This window comes from Typopeltis vanoorti, chromosome 8 (assembly GCF_054136105.1).
Source record: "Typopeltis vanoorti isolate ZY-2024b chromosome 8, IOZ_Tvanoo_1.0, whole genome shotgun sequence".
NCBI lineage: Eukaryota > Metazoa > Arthropoda > Arachnida > Uropygi > Thelyphonidae > Typopeltis > Typopeltis vanoorti.
The window spans coordinates 146,289,159-146,307,437 of record NC_143556.1 but is presented as its reverse complement, the minus strand read 5'-3'; the positions used below and the strand labels follow the sequence as shown (position 1 = coordinate 146,307,437).

The 18,279-nt window shown below is 36.0% G+C and overlaps 1 protein-coding gene across 5 annotated transcripts in view; it reads right to left on the bottom strand.

The window, feature by feature from the left end:
* The window catches only part of LOC150104412 (hydroxyacyl-coenzyme A dehydrogenase, mitochondrial-like), a 227,690-nt gene that overhangs the window by 175,349 nt on the left and 34,062 nt on the right, over positions 1 to 18,279 (bottom strand). For all 5 annotated transcript variants that reach the window (XM_090396993.1, XM_090396992.1, XM_090396995.1 and 2 more), the window contains exon 3: positions 10,274 to 10,402. In XM_090396993.1, the coding sequence (XP_090253119.1) occupies positions 10,274 to 10,402 (129 nt within the window). The remainder of the gene's footprint in view (positions 1 to 10,273; positions 10,403 to 18,279) is intronic.

The window sequence follows — 18,279 nt, the reverse complement described above, 5'->3', positions numbered from 1 at the left end:
TTGCATTTATTCCCGTTAAAGACTTCTCTAGTTGTTTGCAGACTTTGCGTGATTCCTAAGATTAAACACAATATACTAATGCTTCATTGCCTTCTTCACAAGGATAATGAAGCATTAGTGCTTCATGAGGAGGCACTTTCTGATGCATAAACATTGCATGACATTTGCATTAATAGCCCGGGTGTGCTTTCAAAATGCATACACCTTTTTGCCCTTTGAAAAGATGTAAAGAGAGCGCAGCGAGTCAAATTCTTAGCGTTCTAGTATTTTTAAACCGCTGAGAAGACGAGGCTGGGTGAGCTCAAATTGAGAGCTCACCCAGCACCTAGCAGCTGTGATTGGTTATTGTGTCAACCAATCCAATTGAACGTTGTCACTTGTCATCCGCTGAGCACTTTCTGTATCTGATGGCTGTATTACAAACAGCTGCTACATATTTTCTGGAACTAAAAATTTGAAAGTGGATGTTAGAAGAAAAAAACGGAAATATTTCTCTTGCTATACAGTATAGCATCTGTTGAGATTGCAACGTTTTTTTAATGGTATAGAAACATTTTTATTCTAGTCTTCGGAAACAACAGACAGTAAAAAATATCAATTCCTGAATAAAAATTAATATTCTGTGTATTATAAGACGTTGTTGATCTACCAAAAAATACCAGTGAGATTGATAAGACAATATGTGAGATTGATAAGACAGACGAACCGCTGATACTAGAAAAAAAAATAATAATGAATGTAGGATTCCTGAAAGTGTAGATAATTCCAATAATGATCGGATGTTATGTACACAGGACCGATTTGCCTGCTTTGCAGGATGTAAACCCCAGGATAAACTGGGGAAAAAACCCTACTGTCCACCCCCAGTAAACAAAAGAAAATCTTGGAGAATGGAGAAAAATATACACAAAGCAGAGAAATACACATAACATGGGAAATAAATTTTACAAAATGATTGGCTACTCTATCAAACCATATTTATTCCGGCCATACTCTGTCTCCTCGTAAGTTTTTTTTTTTTTTAATTAGGTCATAATAAATTCACTTATTCATATCTAGACTTTATAGGCTCGTGCTATTTGCTCTACCCAGCAACTTATAGGACACACCTATCACAAATGTTAATTATTAATAATTTGTTTATCATTAACGAAAGTATTTCTACTCACACTTATTCTTTCTTTTCATTTCTTATTCTCGCACGTCTTATAAATGATGGTTCACATATTTTAATCTTTGAGTATTTCAAATATACCAACCATATATAGCATTCTCCTTCATTGTTGTTTTCTAATAAATCCTAAAACAAACCGATTGGTTCCCTACTGCAGAAGCACTCAAAGTTATCCTAAAATTAATTGCATTGGACAAATTAAGATGAGCGTTGATGTGCTATGCACTCTCAAACTTTCAATAAAAATACAATCATACGGTCATGTGCATCCGCAGAGAGATGGGGGACAGGGAACTTCCCCCCCCCAGAATCAAGTAAAAAATTCCACAAATTATAATCATAAAAGTGATTGAGATATGTAGCCTTACACCCTCGACCATGGGATGCATTTTGTGTCTTAAAACTTTATTATGGGTTGGCCTGTTTTGGCCCATGGTGGGGTAGCCATAGAGCACATGTTTTATTGCAGCAATAAAGTACGTGTTCCTATTTTTGGTTCAACTTTTTCTGATTTGTGAAAGAAATGTTCATTACTGTTGTGAACAGCGACCAGTGTTCGTTTGCCCTCTGTGTCTAACGAATCACTGAGTGAAGTGTGAACTGCAAATTTATAGTGAAACAGATTTAAACAGAAAAATACATATTTAAAAGATAAGTGTATGTAATTTAATATTATTTTACTCATTAGTTTTATGATTTTTTTTTTGCTTTTAAACTGAATTAATTTCATTTAGGATTTTGGGATTAATTAATTAGTTCATTTTTAATAAAATCTCTCTCTCATCCCATCTTCCTTTTACCCTCTTTTACCTTGCAGTGTTGAGAGTTTATTAATCCTCAGACCTCAAACCGTTCACAGGATGAGGTGGTCAGCTCTATGCCCCGGTGTATCCTATGTCCGTAGTGTTGAGTATTCAAGGCCGGTTTGCCTGCTTTGTGGGATGAAAAACTCCAGGATAAACTGTGGAAAAAACCCTACTGCCCACTCCCAAGACCGGCTAAGTATGAGAAAGATCCTTCAGTTCCTCACATCTCCGACGGGAAGGAATCAAACCTAGGTCACTCCTTCCCCCAGGCATATGGTTGCGAAGCGCACAGCCACTAGGCTAACTGCGAGGACTTTAATAAAATATACAGTCAGTTTTTTTTTATATATGAAATTGTGCTATAAACTGTATTATTTCCGAATACTTTTTTTTCTGAGAATTAAAGATCATTAAAATCTATGTAAAACGAAAATAATGTATTTATAGTTTACATCAACAAATAATTACATCAGAAAATGCTAAAAGATGTTTATTGATGTAATTATTTGTCTCCGAGCTTTGCCCCCCCACCGGAATATTTTCTGCAGATGCCCGCGCTACAATTTCAGTCAAATTGACGTGAAATTGGTAGTGCAGGTTGCATATGACTGCACACCCAACCGAAATGGTTGGCGATGCCACTGGAAAGAGTATAGCATCCAGTCAGTGATACTGCAGGAATGAGGGAACCAATGGCTTAAATATACGGCAATTGAGGAAATGGGATACTGTTTTTTTTTTTTGTTTTTTTTTGGGTAGGGTGGGGGGGTAGGATGGTTTTTTTGAAGGGTAGATATCATGCCTCAGTAACTAGCTCACGTTTTATAATACATTGATGGCTGAAATAGATAAGGGTAATGGGTTTACAGTGATACTGCTGGACTTTGCTAAGGCCTTTGACAGGATACCACATGGAATTCTAATCAGTAAACTGCAGCACATGGGGATGGATATAGGGTTGGTGAGATGGATAGGAGGGTGGTTGAAGGAGAGATATCAGAGAGTTATTCAGGAGTGTAGTCCAAAAGAAGGCCTGTGACTAATGGTGTGCCGTAGGGTTCTGTTCTTGGACCACTGCTATTTAATTTGTTCATTAATGATATAGGAAAGGATTGCAGAAGAAGTGTTCATTTATTTGCCGATGATGCAAAGTTGGGTAGAGCATAGTGAATATATATGATGTCAAAATTTTGCAGGATGATTTGGATAGATTGGCATACTGGGCTAAGGAGAAAGGATGTCAGTTTAATGTAGCAAAGTGTAAGGTTATGCATTTTGGGGTGAAAAAATTAGCAGCAGTATATCATATTAGTGGAAATGTATTCCATGAGGTCGAAGAAGCCAGAGATTTGGGTGTGTTGGTGGATAGGGAGTTGAAGTTTAGGAGGAACATAGCAAAAGTGGCTAAATCAGCTCATCAGATCACTTGGTTAACGAAGAATACTTTGACGAGCAGAGACAAGCAGGTTATTGTTCCTCTTTATTGAGCCTTGATAAGACCCCATCTTGACTACTATGCCCAGATCTGGCCACCAGGGTTTCTTCGTGATGGGAAGGAGGTAGAGAGGATCCAGAGACGGGTGACCAAGATGGTAGTTGGTCTGTGGAATGAACCTTAAGAGAACAGACTGAAAAGATCTGTGGATTACAGAAATTGGTTAATAGCTGCACAGAAAAGAGGTGATATGATTGAGACATTCAAATTACTGAGGGGTTTTTACAAGATTAATTCAGAGGAAATTTTTTTCAGAACAAGTTTGGTGTTGGGAGAACTACGAGCCATCCATGGAAACTGAACAAGAGTGTAGTTAGCAAAGGTGTTAGAACTAGGGGTTTTTTACTTGGAGAGTGGTGAATAAGTGGAATAAACTGCCAGAGTCTGTTGTGGGTGCTATGACTGCATAAATTCAAGCAAAGTATGATAGATACTGTGCAAATGCTGAATAATTCTTGACACTATGTTTAGGGTCTCCATCGATGAGTCTAAGGATTTCTTGGAGTTCCCTGTAATAATAATAATAATAATAAATTATTCATAATCCATTTTACAGTAGAGAAAGTATTTTTATTCATGCCTATTCTTTCTTTCCTTTATATTTGCTATTCTTTACATCTTTTAATAAATCAAGTATGGTAACTAATAATCAAATACACCCAATTCTCTATTTCCACAGTAGTTTGGTTCCAGAAAAAAACATGCAAAAAGAATACAGTGCATACGAAAAAATAGAAGAATGGTTCTAGATGTGAAAACCCAATACGAACAATAAGTTATTTTCAAACAAAACATATGTAAATCATTGAATAAAACTCTATTTCATTTTAATGAAATATTTTTTATTTTAAATACTTATTTAAAGGATATGCATATGTATCTTTCATAAAGAGAATAGTGTGTCCCTAGTAAAACAGAAATTCTAAAAAGTCAAAATACACCCACGCATATGGTTATTAGTTAAATTTTATTTGCCATCACTTTCTGACAGTAGCCGCATTCTTTTGTGTGAGACTGGAATTAAATCACTTCCACCACTTGAAAACTGCAATAGTGAAACATTTTCTTCAGTAAAAGGAACTAAATTAGCACTAATTTCCAATAATTCAAGGTTGATTTTTTTACCACGAACTCTGTAATTAATCGTTGATCCTGTTTTGATTAGATTCCGTGTGTTGAGGCTTAAATGCTGTGAGGACATCATGTTGGAATCTTAGTGGATTGTGTACAGCACTCAGAAAGGATTAAAACAGAATTTCATACTTCCTATATTTTGCCTCAGTCACTGAGACATCAGGGATTACAAAGAAAGTAATGTAAAATATACACAAATACCACACAATACTAAGCCAACCGCATGGGTAACTCTCAAGTCCTATCTAGGTGGAGCACCCTCTATGGGTGGTTGTAGGCAGTCTGGAATGTAAGGTGGGATCTTTGATGATTAGTGTTTCCCAAATCTTAGGAAGCATAATGTAAACATTTATTTAGATTTGGTTGATTTCTAAGAGCTGCTGCGGATTCTAAAAATAGTCTCTCTTTTTTTGAATTTACTGTGGTGGAACATGGTGGTTTTTTCAAAGAGATCCTGTGGGTTCTATCCAGGACATAGTCAGCAGGCCTGACTAACCATAATCATGGTTGTAGATGTATGACTTGTGTTCCTCTAGGCAGATGGTTGCTGATCTACCTGTCTGTCCAAAGTACGATACACCAGCTTACAGGATCAAGGTACTTTATAAACTCCAGGCACTGAAAGAGGAGGGAGCTTGATCATTTGTAGAAAGGATAAGGGTAGCAAGTTTGCAATGAGGCTTAAGTGCTGTGAGTTGGTTGTACTTATTTAAAATCTTGGCTATTTTTTCTGATTTGTCAAGGATGTAGGGTATGGTAATGGCATTTCTAAACTCTTTCTGAAGACTATGATCGCTGTAGCCATTGGAGAGGAAGGTGATGTGTATGTGGTCGAGCTCAGTTGCAAGGGCGGTTCTTCTTGAACAAAGATTGTGGGCTCTCTTGGTTAGAGTTTTAATAATGCCATATTGTTGAGCCGGGTGGTGGTGGGAGAGTTTGTGAATGTATCTGCCTGTGTGCATAGGTTTTCTGTATATGAAGGAAAGTGTACCATTAGGAAGGCATGTAACTCAGGTGTCGAGGAAGGGTAAACTATTGTTCTTTTCTTTTTCCATCATAAACTGGATTCTTGGATGTAGTCTGTTGAGGTGACTGAGGAAGGAGTCTAATGTGTCTGGGCCATGAGCCCAAATAGAGAACACATCATCTACATATCTTAGCCAGATAGAAGGTTTGAGAGGGGCTGAGTTTATGGCTCGTTTTTCAAAATTTTCCATATAAAAATTGGCAAGAGGGGGTAAGATCCCATGGCGGTTCCCTCTATCTGCTTGTAGATTTTGTTCATCTAAGAAAAATAACCAGAATTGAAGGCAAAGGAGAAGAGATCTAAGATGGCAGAAGGAAAAACGTTTTCTAAGAGTGTTAAGGTATCAGTTAAGGGAATAGTGGTAAACAGTGAGATGTCAATGCTTACCAATATGTCTGTGTTATTTAAGGTTAGATTTTCTATTAGGGTTTTAAAATGGGTAGAATTTTTTTATATAGGATGTAGAAATTCAAAAAAGAGAAACTATTTCTAGAATCTGCAGCAACTCTCAGAAATCAGCCAAATCTAAATAAACATGGTTACATTAAGCTTCCTAAGATTTGGGAAACACTAATCATCGCAGATCCCACCTTACATTCCAGGCCACCTATAGAGGGCACTCCACCTAGATAGGACTTTAGAGTCGCCCACATGGTTGGCTCAGTATTGTGTGTGGTATTTGTGTATATGTTACATTAGTTTTTTGTAATCCCTGAAGATGTGTCAGTGACTGAGACAAAATACAGGAAATATTAAATTCTCTTTTAATCCTTTCTGAGTGCTGTACACAATCCATTATGCCTCCAACATGATGTTTTGATTAGATATTTGTATAATTCTTCATATCGCATCATACATGACTTCACATTTAAACTGTTCAGCCCATTCAGTATTTGGATCATGTGTAAGAAAATGACTGCAATTTACTAGCTATTTAAAGCCCTTCTTTAATTAATCCTACAGTGAGTGGAATCTCTTCACCATCATCCCTTTTTTTTCTTTTTCATTGAGATTCTCAAAGACAGCTTCTATTATTTCATCATCACTAACAATCTGAACAATCATTGAGCAATCTTCTATCCACATCACTAGGACCTTTTTCATCTTCACTTTTATAATGTCTCTCATATACAATGACAACTTGGCAACTAATTTTGTTCCATAAAGAACAGATTTTCTAATGGCCCTTCATTTTTTTTTTTTTTAATCATTCTCACAGTAGCTTAATTCCATCCAAAATATTTCCTAAGGATGTCGAACCTTCTCCAGCTGCTAAACGATCTAAAATTTGGATCTTAGTTTCAAAAGAAATAGCTTTTCTTTTCTTCTTCTGTCTAAATGGATTATCTAACATCATGATTAATGGGTAAAGTTAAGAAAATATCTGAAAATAATCAATAATTAATTTTGCTAATTTGATATTATGCATGCAAAATTTCTAATACATACCTTTAACTCTATTGCATGAACAAAACACAAGACATGTAAACATTTTGAAATGTAAACAAGAAATGATTGTTTAGCAAACAGCTTAACTCCTTACAAGCAGCTTTATATAGGTGGCCCTTCTGTAATAGACTTAACTTCAAGGAATCAGCATAGCACCCTTCTGCTTTCAGGAACCAACGGCAAGTGAATATAATGGATCATCTGCCTGCTTAACTTCGGGGAATCGTAATTACAAAAATTGATTTTTTTGTTGTTGCCACAATTGTATGCATTCTGTAGCATAGAGTAATCACTGATATTTAAAACATCGAGGGATTCCCCAAAATTCAAGTTTAAGTACGTACTGTTCTAGGAAATGATAATTATAATGCAAATACCCTTTTCAACAGAACTGAATTCAAACAGAAATTTTAAAAATAAGCGCATCTGAACCATGTTAAATCAAAATATACCGTGTAAAAATAGAATTGCTTTTGTTTTCTAAATTGCGTTATTTCAAATTCGTGTAAAAAAAAGCATGTAAAAAGAGAATTAGCTGCATATCATTCTCTTTAATTATTGTTTTTTAATTTAAATTAAGGGGATATTAAATCCCACATTGTTTTAAAACCGAATAAGAAACTCAAAGATTTGAATCAGAGAGTTTCTTGCCGAATATAGTATAGTACACTATAAAGTATCGGCGATCACTAAGCGTCCGCTAAATGCAAGTGGTCCAGCACGTAGTGCAATACCGGAAATCTCGCAGCAAAGTCGGTAAAGTTCTGATCACTATTCTTAGGTATTTACCATAATGTAAAAACACATTTCCTAGGAAATGTATGCTGTTATTACATTATGGTGGTGAGGTCACTACCCAGACCGGTTTCAGCCTTTTTTGAGGCTTCATCAGTGAGTAGCTAGACCGAGTTAATACCAAAGTGTATAGCGAAAAGAACTTTATACTCTGCTATACGAGTTTCCGAACAGGTGCAACCATTAAGTTACTTAAATATAAAGAGCTAATATAAAGAGCTAATAAGCTTCATTTCGGCAACAAAAACATTATTTAAATTAAGGGGATATTAAATCCCACATTCTTTTAAAACCGAATAAGAAACTCAAAGATTGGAATCAGAGAGTTTCTTGCCGAATATAGTATAGTAAACTATAAAGTATCGGCGATCACTAAGCGTCCGCTAAATGCAAGTGGTCCAGCACGTAGTGCAATACCGGAAATCTCGCAGCAAAGTCGGTAAAGTTCTGATCACTATTCTTAGGTATTTACCATAATGTAAAAACACATTTCCTAGGAAATGTATGCTGTTATTACATTATGGTGGTGAGGTCACTACCCAGACCGGTTTCAGCCTTTTTTGAGGCTTCATCAGTGAGTAGCTAGACCGAGTTAATACCAAAGTGTATAGCGAAAAGAACTTTATACTCTGCTATACGAGTTTCCGAACAGGTGCAACCATTAAGTTACTTAAATATAAAGAGCTAATATAAAGAGCTAATAAGCTTCATTTCGGCAACAAAAACATTATTTAAATTAAGGGGATATTAAATCCCACATTCTTTTAAAACCGAATAAGAAACTCAAAGATTGGAATCAGAGAGTTTCTTGCCGAATATAGTATAGTAAACTATAAAGTATCGGCGATCACTAAGCGTCCGCTAAATGCAAGTGGTCCAGCACGTAGTGCAATACCGGAAATCTCGCAGCAAAGTCGGTAAAGTTCTGATCACTATTCTTAGGTATTTACCATAATGTAAAAACACATTTCCTAGGAAATGTATGCTGTTATTACATTATGGTGGTGAGGTCACTACCCAGACCGGTTTCAGCCTTTTTTGAGGCTTCATCAGTGAGTAGCTAGACCGAGTTAATACCAAAGTGTATAGCGAAAAGAACTTTATACTCTGCTATACGAGTTTCCGAACAGGTGCAACCATTAAGTTACTTAAATATAAAGAGCTAATATAAAGAGCTAATAAGCTTCATTTCGGCAACAAAAACATTATTTAAATTAAGGGGATATTAAATCCCACATTCTTTTAAAACCGAATAAGAAACTCAAAGATTGGAATCAGAGAGTTTCTTGCCGAATATAGTATAGTAAACTATAAAGTATCGGCGATCACTAAGCGTCCGCTAAATGCAAGTGGTCCAGCACGTAGTGCAATACCGGAAATCTCGCAGCAAAGTCGGTAAAGTTCATCAGAACTTTACCGACTTTGCTGCGAGATTTCCTCAGAACTTTACCGACTTTGCTGCGAGATTTCCGGTATTGCACTACGTGCTGGACCACTTGCATTTAGCGGACGCTTAGTGATCGCCGATACTTTATAGTTTACTATACTATATTCGGCAAGAAACTCTCTGATTCCAATCTTTGAGTTTCTTATTCGGTTTTAAAACAATGTGGGATTTAATATCCCCTTAATTTAAATAATGTTTTTGTTGCCGAAATGAAGCTTATTAGCTCTTTATATTTAAGTAACTTAATGGTTGCACCTGTTCGGAAACTCGTATAGCAGAGTATAAAGTTCTTTTCGCTATACACTTTGGTATTAACTCGGTCTAGCTATTCACTGATGAAGCCTCAAAAAAGGCTGAAACCGGTCTGGGTAGTGACCTCACCACCATAATGTAATAACAGCATACATTTCCTAGGAAATGTGTTTTTACATTATGGTAAATACCTAAGAATAGTGATCAGAACTTTACCGACTTTGCTGCGAGATTTCCGGTATTGCACTACGTGCTGGACCACTTGCATTTAGCGGACGCTTAGTGATCGCCGTTACTTTATAGTTTACTATACTATATTCGGCAAGAAACTCTCTGATTCCAATCTTTGAGTTTCTTATTCGGTTTTAAAACAATGTGGGATTTAATATCCCCTTAATTTAAATAATGTTTTTGTTGCCGAAATGAAGCTTATTAGCTCTTTATATTAGCTCTTTATATTGTTTTTTAATATATTTTGAAAACGTTCATTTTCACCCCACCCACCTCCTTGCTATGCAAGATTAGTTACAATTGAAGAAACTTTCATTAAAAGTGGTGCATTTGAAGACATGGATGAACAAACTTGGTAGTGATTTTGCTCACTTCACCAGAATTAGATTCGCAGCAAGAGAGCTACTAATGCCCCAATGTAAATGTGTTAAATATTAAAAATTATATACATATTAACAATTACCTGAGTATCATTTGCAAACTTTTTTTTTGCTATGCGTTCTAAACTTTGCTTAATACTCCCTTCTGCTTTTTTGAGAATATCATCAGATAAATCCACAAGAACTACTTTATGACCAGTCTGTGCAGCAACCTATACAAAATATTTTTAAAAAGACAACAGTAGTATAAATAAAAGTCATCTGAATAAGCCCTTGAAATATTCCTAACACATATTAGGAAAATCAGTTCTATGTGTCTTAAATATTTTCTCATATGAATCATTTACACAAAAATTAAATAAAGAGCATATGAAATTACAAACAATGAAATAAAACAAATTAAATAAAAGAATGAAATTAAAAAAAAAAGAACTAAATTTAGAAAGAATTTTTCAGAGCTCAGAACTGAAAACAAAATCAAATCCTTTTTTTCTCTTCATCCTTTCCTCTCTCATTCCGCCCCCCCCACTGACTATTAAGGCAAAGTTTAAATTTTAAACATTGACATTTCACAACATGTATAGGCAAAATGAACTATGAACTATGAAATTAAGTTTGCTGATATCTCATTGTTATTTCTTTTAATAATAATAATAATTGAATCAATGGTATCTCATTGATTCAATTATTATCACCATCAGAGTCAAAAGACTCAACACAGGAGATCCCATTGTCACACACACAGTTCAACATACAGTGTCTTAAATGCATTCACTGTCTCTACACTCACCACACTCTCAGGTAATGTATTCCAATCACCAACCACTCTCCATGCAAAAAAACCTAGTTCTCACTTCCTTGTACTGTGCATCAAAAACATTTTGTGCACAAGTTTACAGACTGAATGTGTGCTGCACTAATGTAATATTTCTCTGAACTAGTCAGCATTATTTTACCTGCACAGAGCAGGTTAAAAGTAATTAATTGAAAAGTATTAAGCTGGAATAGGTTAGAGTAATACTGGAGTGGAGATAGAGAAATTACTAAATAAAACAAGTGATAAGTATGATTTATCATATAATTCATTTTTATCGTATGCTCAAAAATTAAAAATTGTAAATTACAAATTCAGAAAGGAAAAAGTTTGTTAGCACAATTACTAAGCATGTAAGCTCCTTTTTTGACTAGTGTGTGTACACACGTGCACACGCCTCCTCCATTCTAAGAAAAACCTTATTCTCTCTGTTTTACTTCTCTTATCCATTAGATTATATTTTCTCAATCTGTCTTCATACTCAACACTCCAGAGACTAGAAACCACATTAGTCGATCATCTCTGGACTCTTTCCAATATCTCTATCCTTTTGAAAACCAGGTGACCAAATCTCTACACAATAATCCATATGCAGCCTGATCAAAACCTTATACAAAATGAAACCAAAACATTCTTACATCCACATCAGTGTCCTCTGTATTGTTGGGTCCTTATCCATCATAACCTCACTTCAGATTTCTCATCTCATCCATTTCTTCTAAGACAGCATTTCCCATGCATTCAGCACCTGCATACCCTCTTTCAAATTGTAGTAACATTGGTGTATCCTCTCTCAGGCAAACACAGTTATGTGAGAAGTTATAATAATATTTAATTCAAAACACAAATAATTATAAAAAGGTATTTATTTTATAACATTTGCCTTATAATAAATTACAAATATGAGAAACATTCTTTTGAATTTATTAAATATGTTTTTAGTTATCCAAATCCAATATACATGCAGTAGATTTAATGGAAATATTTAACAAAATTTAGAGGAGAGTTCTGACCAGTCTAGTTTCAACTGTTTGAATTTAAACTTAATGCAAACTATCCAGTTGGAACGTGATTGTGCAGTCAACCAAATGTGGCTCTAATGGAGGTCAGTCGATACATGCCAAGAGACTTTAAAATTTCCTTTTGATTTTTTAGGTGGCAAATATGCTGACAAAAATATAAAAGTACAGGAAAACCTCCATAACATGAATTAGATATGTGCAATTGAGTGAAATGATATTATTTCCCACTTTAAAGTGAGTGATTAATCAGTTAACGTGATTTTTTTACGTTACACGAAATTTTTTGTTGCCAATCTGAAGTGAGCGGCAGCACTTGTCAATGTAGCAGCCAGTGGGCAGTGGCCAACAACATTCAGCAGTTGACTCAAAGCTATCATGGCAAGCATGTGCAAACTCTGTTCTCTTGCTCAATTTTTGCTTTAATTTAGATATGGAAAAGAGAAAGACTGATAAAGAAAGCAGCAGTAATAAAAAGAGAAGAAAAATAATTACATTAGAGGAAAAGCTGAAAAACTTGCTCAATTCCCATTCAGAACAGTAAATTGAGAATGATCTCCTTCAATTAGAAGAATAGCGTGCATATGAAGAAGATAACGAGTGCGAACAAGAAGAGAATGTTACTAAGTTGGTTTTTTTTTGAGTTGGTTTTTAATCACATTGAGCATGCTAAGGAAATTTTGTTTGATGCTGATCCTGATATGGAACGGAGCTTCAAAGTCTGCTGAAATCTTGATAAAGTGATCGCCGGCTATTGTAAATTGCATGACAAGATGAAAAAGTTGAGCATTTTCAAACATCTTTACTTAATTTTTGTTGTAAAAAAAATAGGTCAATCAAATGTTTAGACATAAAATAAAAATTTAAGCAACTGATTTTTACTAATTTGGTGATTTTATCCTCTAATATAGCTTATAAATTTTTCTTTCAAATTTACACTAACTGATGGATGAATTATAATTATTCCTATTATTTATTGTATTTGCTTAACTCGATTTTGCTTAGCGTGCATTATTTGATGCATTAATTAATTGCGTTAAGAGGCTTCCTGTATTTAACTTTTTAAAAAAATTAATAAATAAAAATTTAAAAAAGTGTCACAAACCTCCTAAAGACCTTTCATGTATATACTTGAGGACATGCATACCATACTTTGGGCAATACTACTCTAAAATATCTCCACCAACTTTATACTCTGCATCCCATCTTTGTTTGCCAAATTTTAAAACCTTATAATTTGCAACACTGAACTGGCAACCCACTCACCTGCCCATTAGCCCAGTCTGTTCAATTCCTCTGTCGTATCTGCTCTACTCCTTATATTTCTTTCCCACTTTGAATCGTCTGCAAACAGTTGCAGATAACCTAACCATTCAAACCTTTCCTACAATCATTAAATATAAGTTAAACAGTCCCCAAAACAAACCATTATTGCACATCACTAATGAATTTCATTTTCTGGGATATCGCTCCTCCACACACACACAACTTCCTGACACATATCAAAAGCTAATCTCCAATCTAGTACATTAATCTACTATCCAAATACTATTCAAATATCAGCAGCTCAGCAACATGGAAGCACAAAACACTTATCAGAAACATAAGGCACTACAATCAAGTATAGAAAGAAATTGTGGAAGTAATTAATAAAAGCACAGAGAAATCGTTTACATACGCTTGAAAACATGGAATATATATAACTTAATCGACCTGTATTTTGTATATATTGATTTTATTTTTTAATATTAGCGAAAGAAGTCTAATTCTCCTCCTGCTCCTTTTCACTATAACCAAATTTCACTGACTGCATCTTCTATGAACAGCAGTCATCAGTTAGTAATGAACTGTTTTAAAGGAAATAATATATAAAAGAAATATGTATAGATACTTGATATGACATATATGACATACACATGCAGAAAAAAATTAGTATTTTATTCAAAAACTGATATATTTCATCAGAATGTAACCTGGATATCATTAAGAATGACTAGTAGCCGCAATCAAAACATGAAGCATAAGGATGACTCATGTTGCATGTGTTTACTGGTTTGTGTCTCAGACACAACTGATTTGACAGGATTATGCTATTAGAGTTCAAAGGAATAATGGTAAAAGTTTTACTCTTGAGAGACACTTGTGACATAAAAATTAGGAATTAAAGACATATTAACACAAGAATATTTTAATGTTTGCCAAATATTTCAGTCTGAAACTAACAGACTATCCTCAGTGGCTACAGAGAAACAGTTTGTTACAAGGTCCTTGTAAATATTTCAGATTGAAATATTTGGCAAACATTAAAATATTCTTGTGTTAACGCGTCTTTAATTCCTAATGGTAAAAGTTTGAAAATAGAGGCAGTCTCCGAGTTATGGACAACTCGACTTATGCCGTTCCATACTTAGAAACGAGCTCCCAAGGCTCCCCATAAAGATAATTGATAACTAAATAATTAAATTAATAATTTGGGAATGAGTTTCTTCCATGCATGTAAACAAACCCACATGGCATAAGTGGTTTGTTGATGCAGCATCTTTATACTAGCAGCTAGTTTCATTGTTCATATGGTCGCTTATGCACAGCATCACTTTCTTCTTAACTTTTTAATTAAATTTTGTAAGTCTGTGATCACAGTCATAAGGACAAAGCGAAAGTCCACTGTAAGTCCAGGTGAGCCTGCAATGAAGACAAAGGTGATTACAATGGAAACAAAAGTAGAAATAATTAAGCATCCAGAGAGAGCCAAGAAGCCATCATTCATTGGGAAAGCATCTGGAAGAATTCCTCAATTCTGCGATGATTTTTGTGACAACACTATGTTTCTGGCTTTGGCGATGTCTTCTTCTGTGAAGAGGACATTGCCAAAGCCAGAAACATTGTGGTGGACAGCATCAATGTACTGCAATTAGACATGAAAGAAAATGATGTCACTGAATTACTAGAGTGCCATTCACAAGAATTAACCAATGAAGACCTTATGGAAATAGAGAAAGAGCTGATAGAAACACAAGAACACAAAGAATCAGAAGATCCAGAGCCAAGAAAGTTTTTAGGCAAAAGAATTAGATGTGGCTTTCGTCTAATTAAAGCAGGATTTGTTAAGCTTGAGGAGTAAGATTCTAATATTGAGCAGTTTACAAAGGTTTACTGCACAGTTAGTGAGAACATCAGCTGCGACAAGGCCATTTATGATGAAAAAAAGTAAAGGCTGTGCAAACAACCCTAGATACCTTTTTTTTAAGAAACCTACTTCATTGGTAACCTCCCCTCCCCCACAATAGAATCAAATCCTGATTCTCCACAGCACCAGGTCCATCTTCTCTAGCATCCAAATCTGATCCTGATTCTCCAGCACCCACTCCATCCTCTCTAGCACCATCTCCATCATCCAACTAATGTTAGCCTATCTTCTTGCCTCAAAAATTTTAATTATTATTTTTAAGATAAGATAGCGTACATATGGCACTGATTAAAAAAAAAAAAAAATGGCGGCCAGGTCGCCTTGTTCGTTTAAGAGTTTTGATGTAAACGAATTTATGCAATGTGCTGTCTGTGAGATGTATGCTTTGCGAAGAGTGGTGGGAGTCTGGTTAGATGGTGATAGTGGGGTTAATATGTGCAGAAAGTGTAAGGAAAATGAGGATCTCAAGCGTGTTTCGGGTGGCGAGAGTGATATTGTTAACGATAGTCAGAATGTAGAAAATGGCGGTGTGATAGAGAATTGCGTGGTAGTGCCAGATAGGTGTAAGAGGGTCGTTGAAAGTGTAAATGAAGGTAGAAATACAGAACGAATGGATGATTTGATTGATAATGAAAATTGTGAGATAAATGCAAGTACTGAAATCGCACGTTTGAACGGAGCGATACACAGAGCAAAAAAGGCAACTGGAGCGTATGGAAAAATGTGTGCTGAACGTACCGACTAATAAACGGTGAAAGTCTGCGATGACAAATAATAGAATGTTCGTAAACGTCAATAAAATGAAGGAGCAAGTACTGTATGGGGATTCACTATTAAGAGGTGTGATAGTCGACAGTTTGACGAAGTCGTACCAGCCGGGTGCGAACATAAAGGACGTCAGCGAATCTATTCGAGTGCAAAAACAGACGGTGAAAGAGATGATAATTGTGGCAGGAACAAATGATTTGAAAGGGGACAAAATGGAAATGATAGAGGATGTGAAGGAATTACTTGAGGTAGCAAAAGAGAAGAGTGAGAGAGTTAGGATAGTGAGTATTTTACCGCGGTATGACAGTGAAGTGTTTAGATGGAGGGCCATAATTGCCAATGACTTTATGTGTGGATTATGCATGGAGAGTGGTGTGGAATTTGTGGATGTGTGGAGTGAGTTCGATGGGCAAAAGGATTTATATAAGATGGATGGGTTACATTTGAATGGAGTTGGTGTACGGAGACTTGAAAAAGTATTGATGAATGATGTGGAAGTGGATGTACAGACTCAGGGAAACTAGATTTATTAAGGGGGGGAGAGTAGATATGCAGATTTTAGGGAGGCAGTTGAGTACATGAATGAGTATAATATGCCCGAGCGAGTACGAAGGACAACAAATCAGAATGGGATAGTTAGTATAAGGCATCAAAGTAGGGATGGGACTAATGGACTTCTGCAATTCATGTACACTAATGCCAGGAGTAATTAGGAACAAGAAGGTAGAGTTTTTGGCCTTGGTTGGCACTTGCAGGGCACAGGTTGTTGGCATTAGTGGAACATGGCTGACAGAAGATGATAAAGCTAGTGGGATTGAATGTGACAGGTATAGCGTGTTCAGGAGTGACAGGGTGAATAAAAAGGGGGGAGGAGTGTTATTCATGATAGCTGATGAGTTACAGCCAAGGAGTATAGAAGTTGAACTGCAGGATGGGGTAAAAAGCACATTTGAGGCTGTTTGGTGTGAGATAGAATCTAGCAGAACAAAATATACAATTGGGTGCTGCTATAGACCAGGTGATGGAATAGATGGTAGGGATAGTATGCATAGACAAACAGAAGAAATGAATGGAAGGATGGTAATTATTATGGGCAATTTCAATTATGGTAACATTGACTGGAAAGAGGAGAGGGCACATGGGAGGAAGAAATTGGATTTTATGCAGTTATTAAGGGACAACTATCTGTGGCAGCATGTAGTAGAAAATACCAGGGGGCAGAGAGTGCTTGACCTAGTAATTGCAACTGAGAATTTGGCTGTAACATGCTTGGCTCAGTGCCATGGCATGTAAAACTGCAAGGGCTGGATGTTGATAGTTCATGGTAGGTGGTTAAGAAGTGTTTGCAGGAGGTAATGGTTGAATGTCTACTACGAGTCCGAATAATAAATCAAGTAGGGATTAAATGGATGAATAACACTATTAAGCTTGAGCTGCAAAAAAAGAAACAATTGTGGAGGGAATTTAAGGAGAAAGGTGACCAGCAAGCACAGGAACAGTATAAAGCTCAGGCCAGGATGGTAACAAGGGTGGTAAGAAAAGCAAAAGCGGATTACAAAAGAAAATTGGCCATGCTGGCTAAAGAGAATCCCAAACAGTTTTTTCAATATGTTGCAGGTCAAAAGAAAAATGTTCATGGCAGAATGATCTTAAAAAATGCTGAGGGTAGGGAGGTAACCGAATCAGTCGATATAGTGGAATTACTGAGCGAGCACTTTTCAAGAGTATACCATTCAGGTGGTGATATTGCAGGAATGGAAGAACCAACAGCTTATACTGGAATTGTGATGAATGAAATAGAGGTAACTAGTCTATTACAGAACCTCAATGTCAATACATCCGTGGGGTTGGATGGTATACCAGCTCGTGTCGTACATTAAGTGGCTAAAGAATTGTCAGTGCCCTTGACCATTTTGTTTAATTTGAGACTTGGGTCTGGGTCAGTCCCAAGGGGGTGGAAAGAGGGGAAAATAATTCCACTGCATAAAGGTGGTTCCAAGGCTGCTGTTGAAAATTACCGACCAATCAGCATAACAGGAATCATTATCAAGGTCTTGGAGAGAATAGTCAAGAGGAAAATACAAAATTGGATAGAAGAAAATGGGATACTGTATCGGGGACAGCATGGTTTTGTGAAGGGTAGGTCATGCCTCAGTAACTTGCTCACAGTGATGGCCAAACTGGATAAGGGTAATGGGTTTACAGTGATTCTACTGGACCTTGCTAAGGCTTTTGACAGGATACCACATGGAATTCTAATCAGTAAATTGCAGCATATGGGGATGGATATAGGGTTGGTGA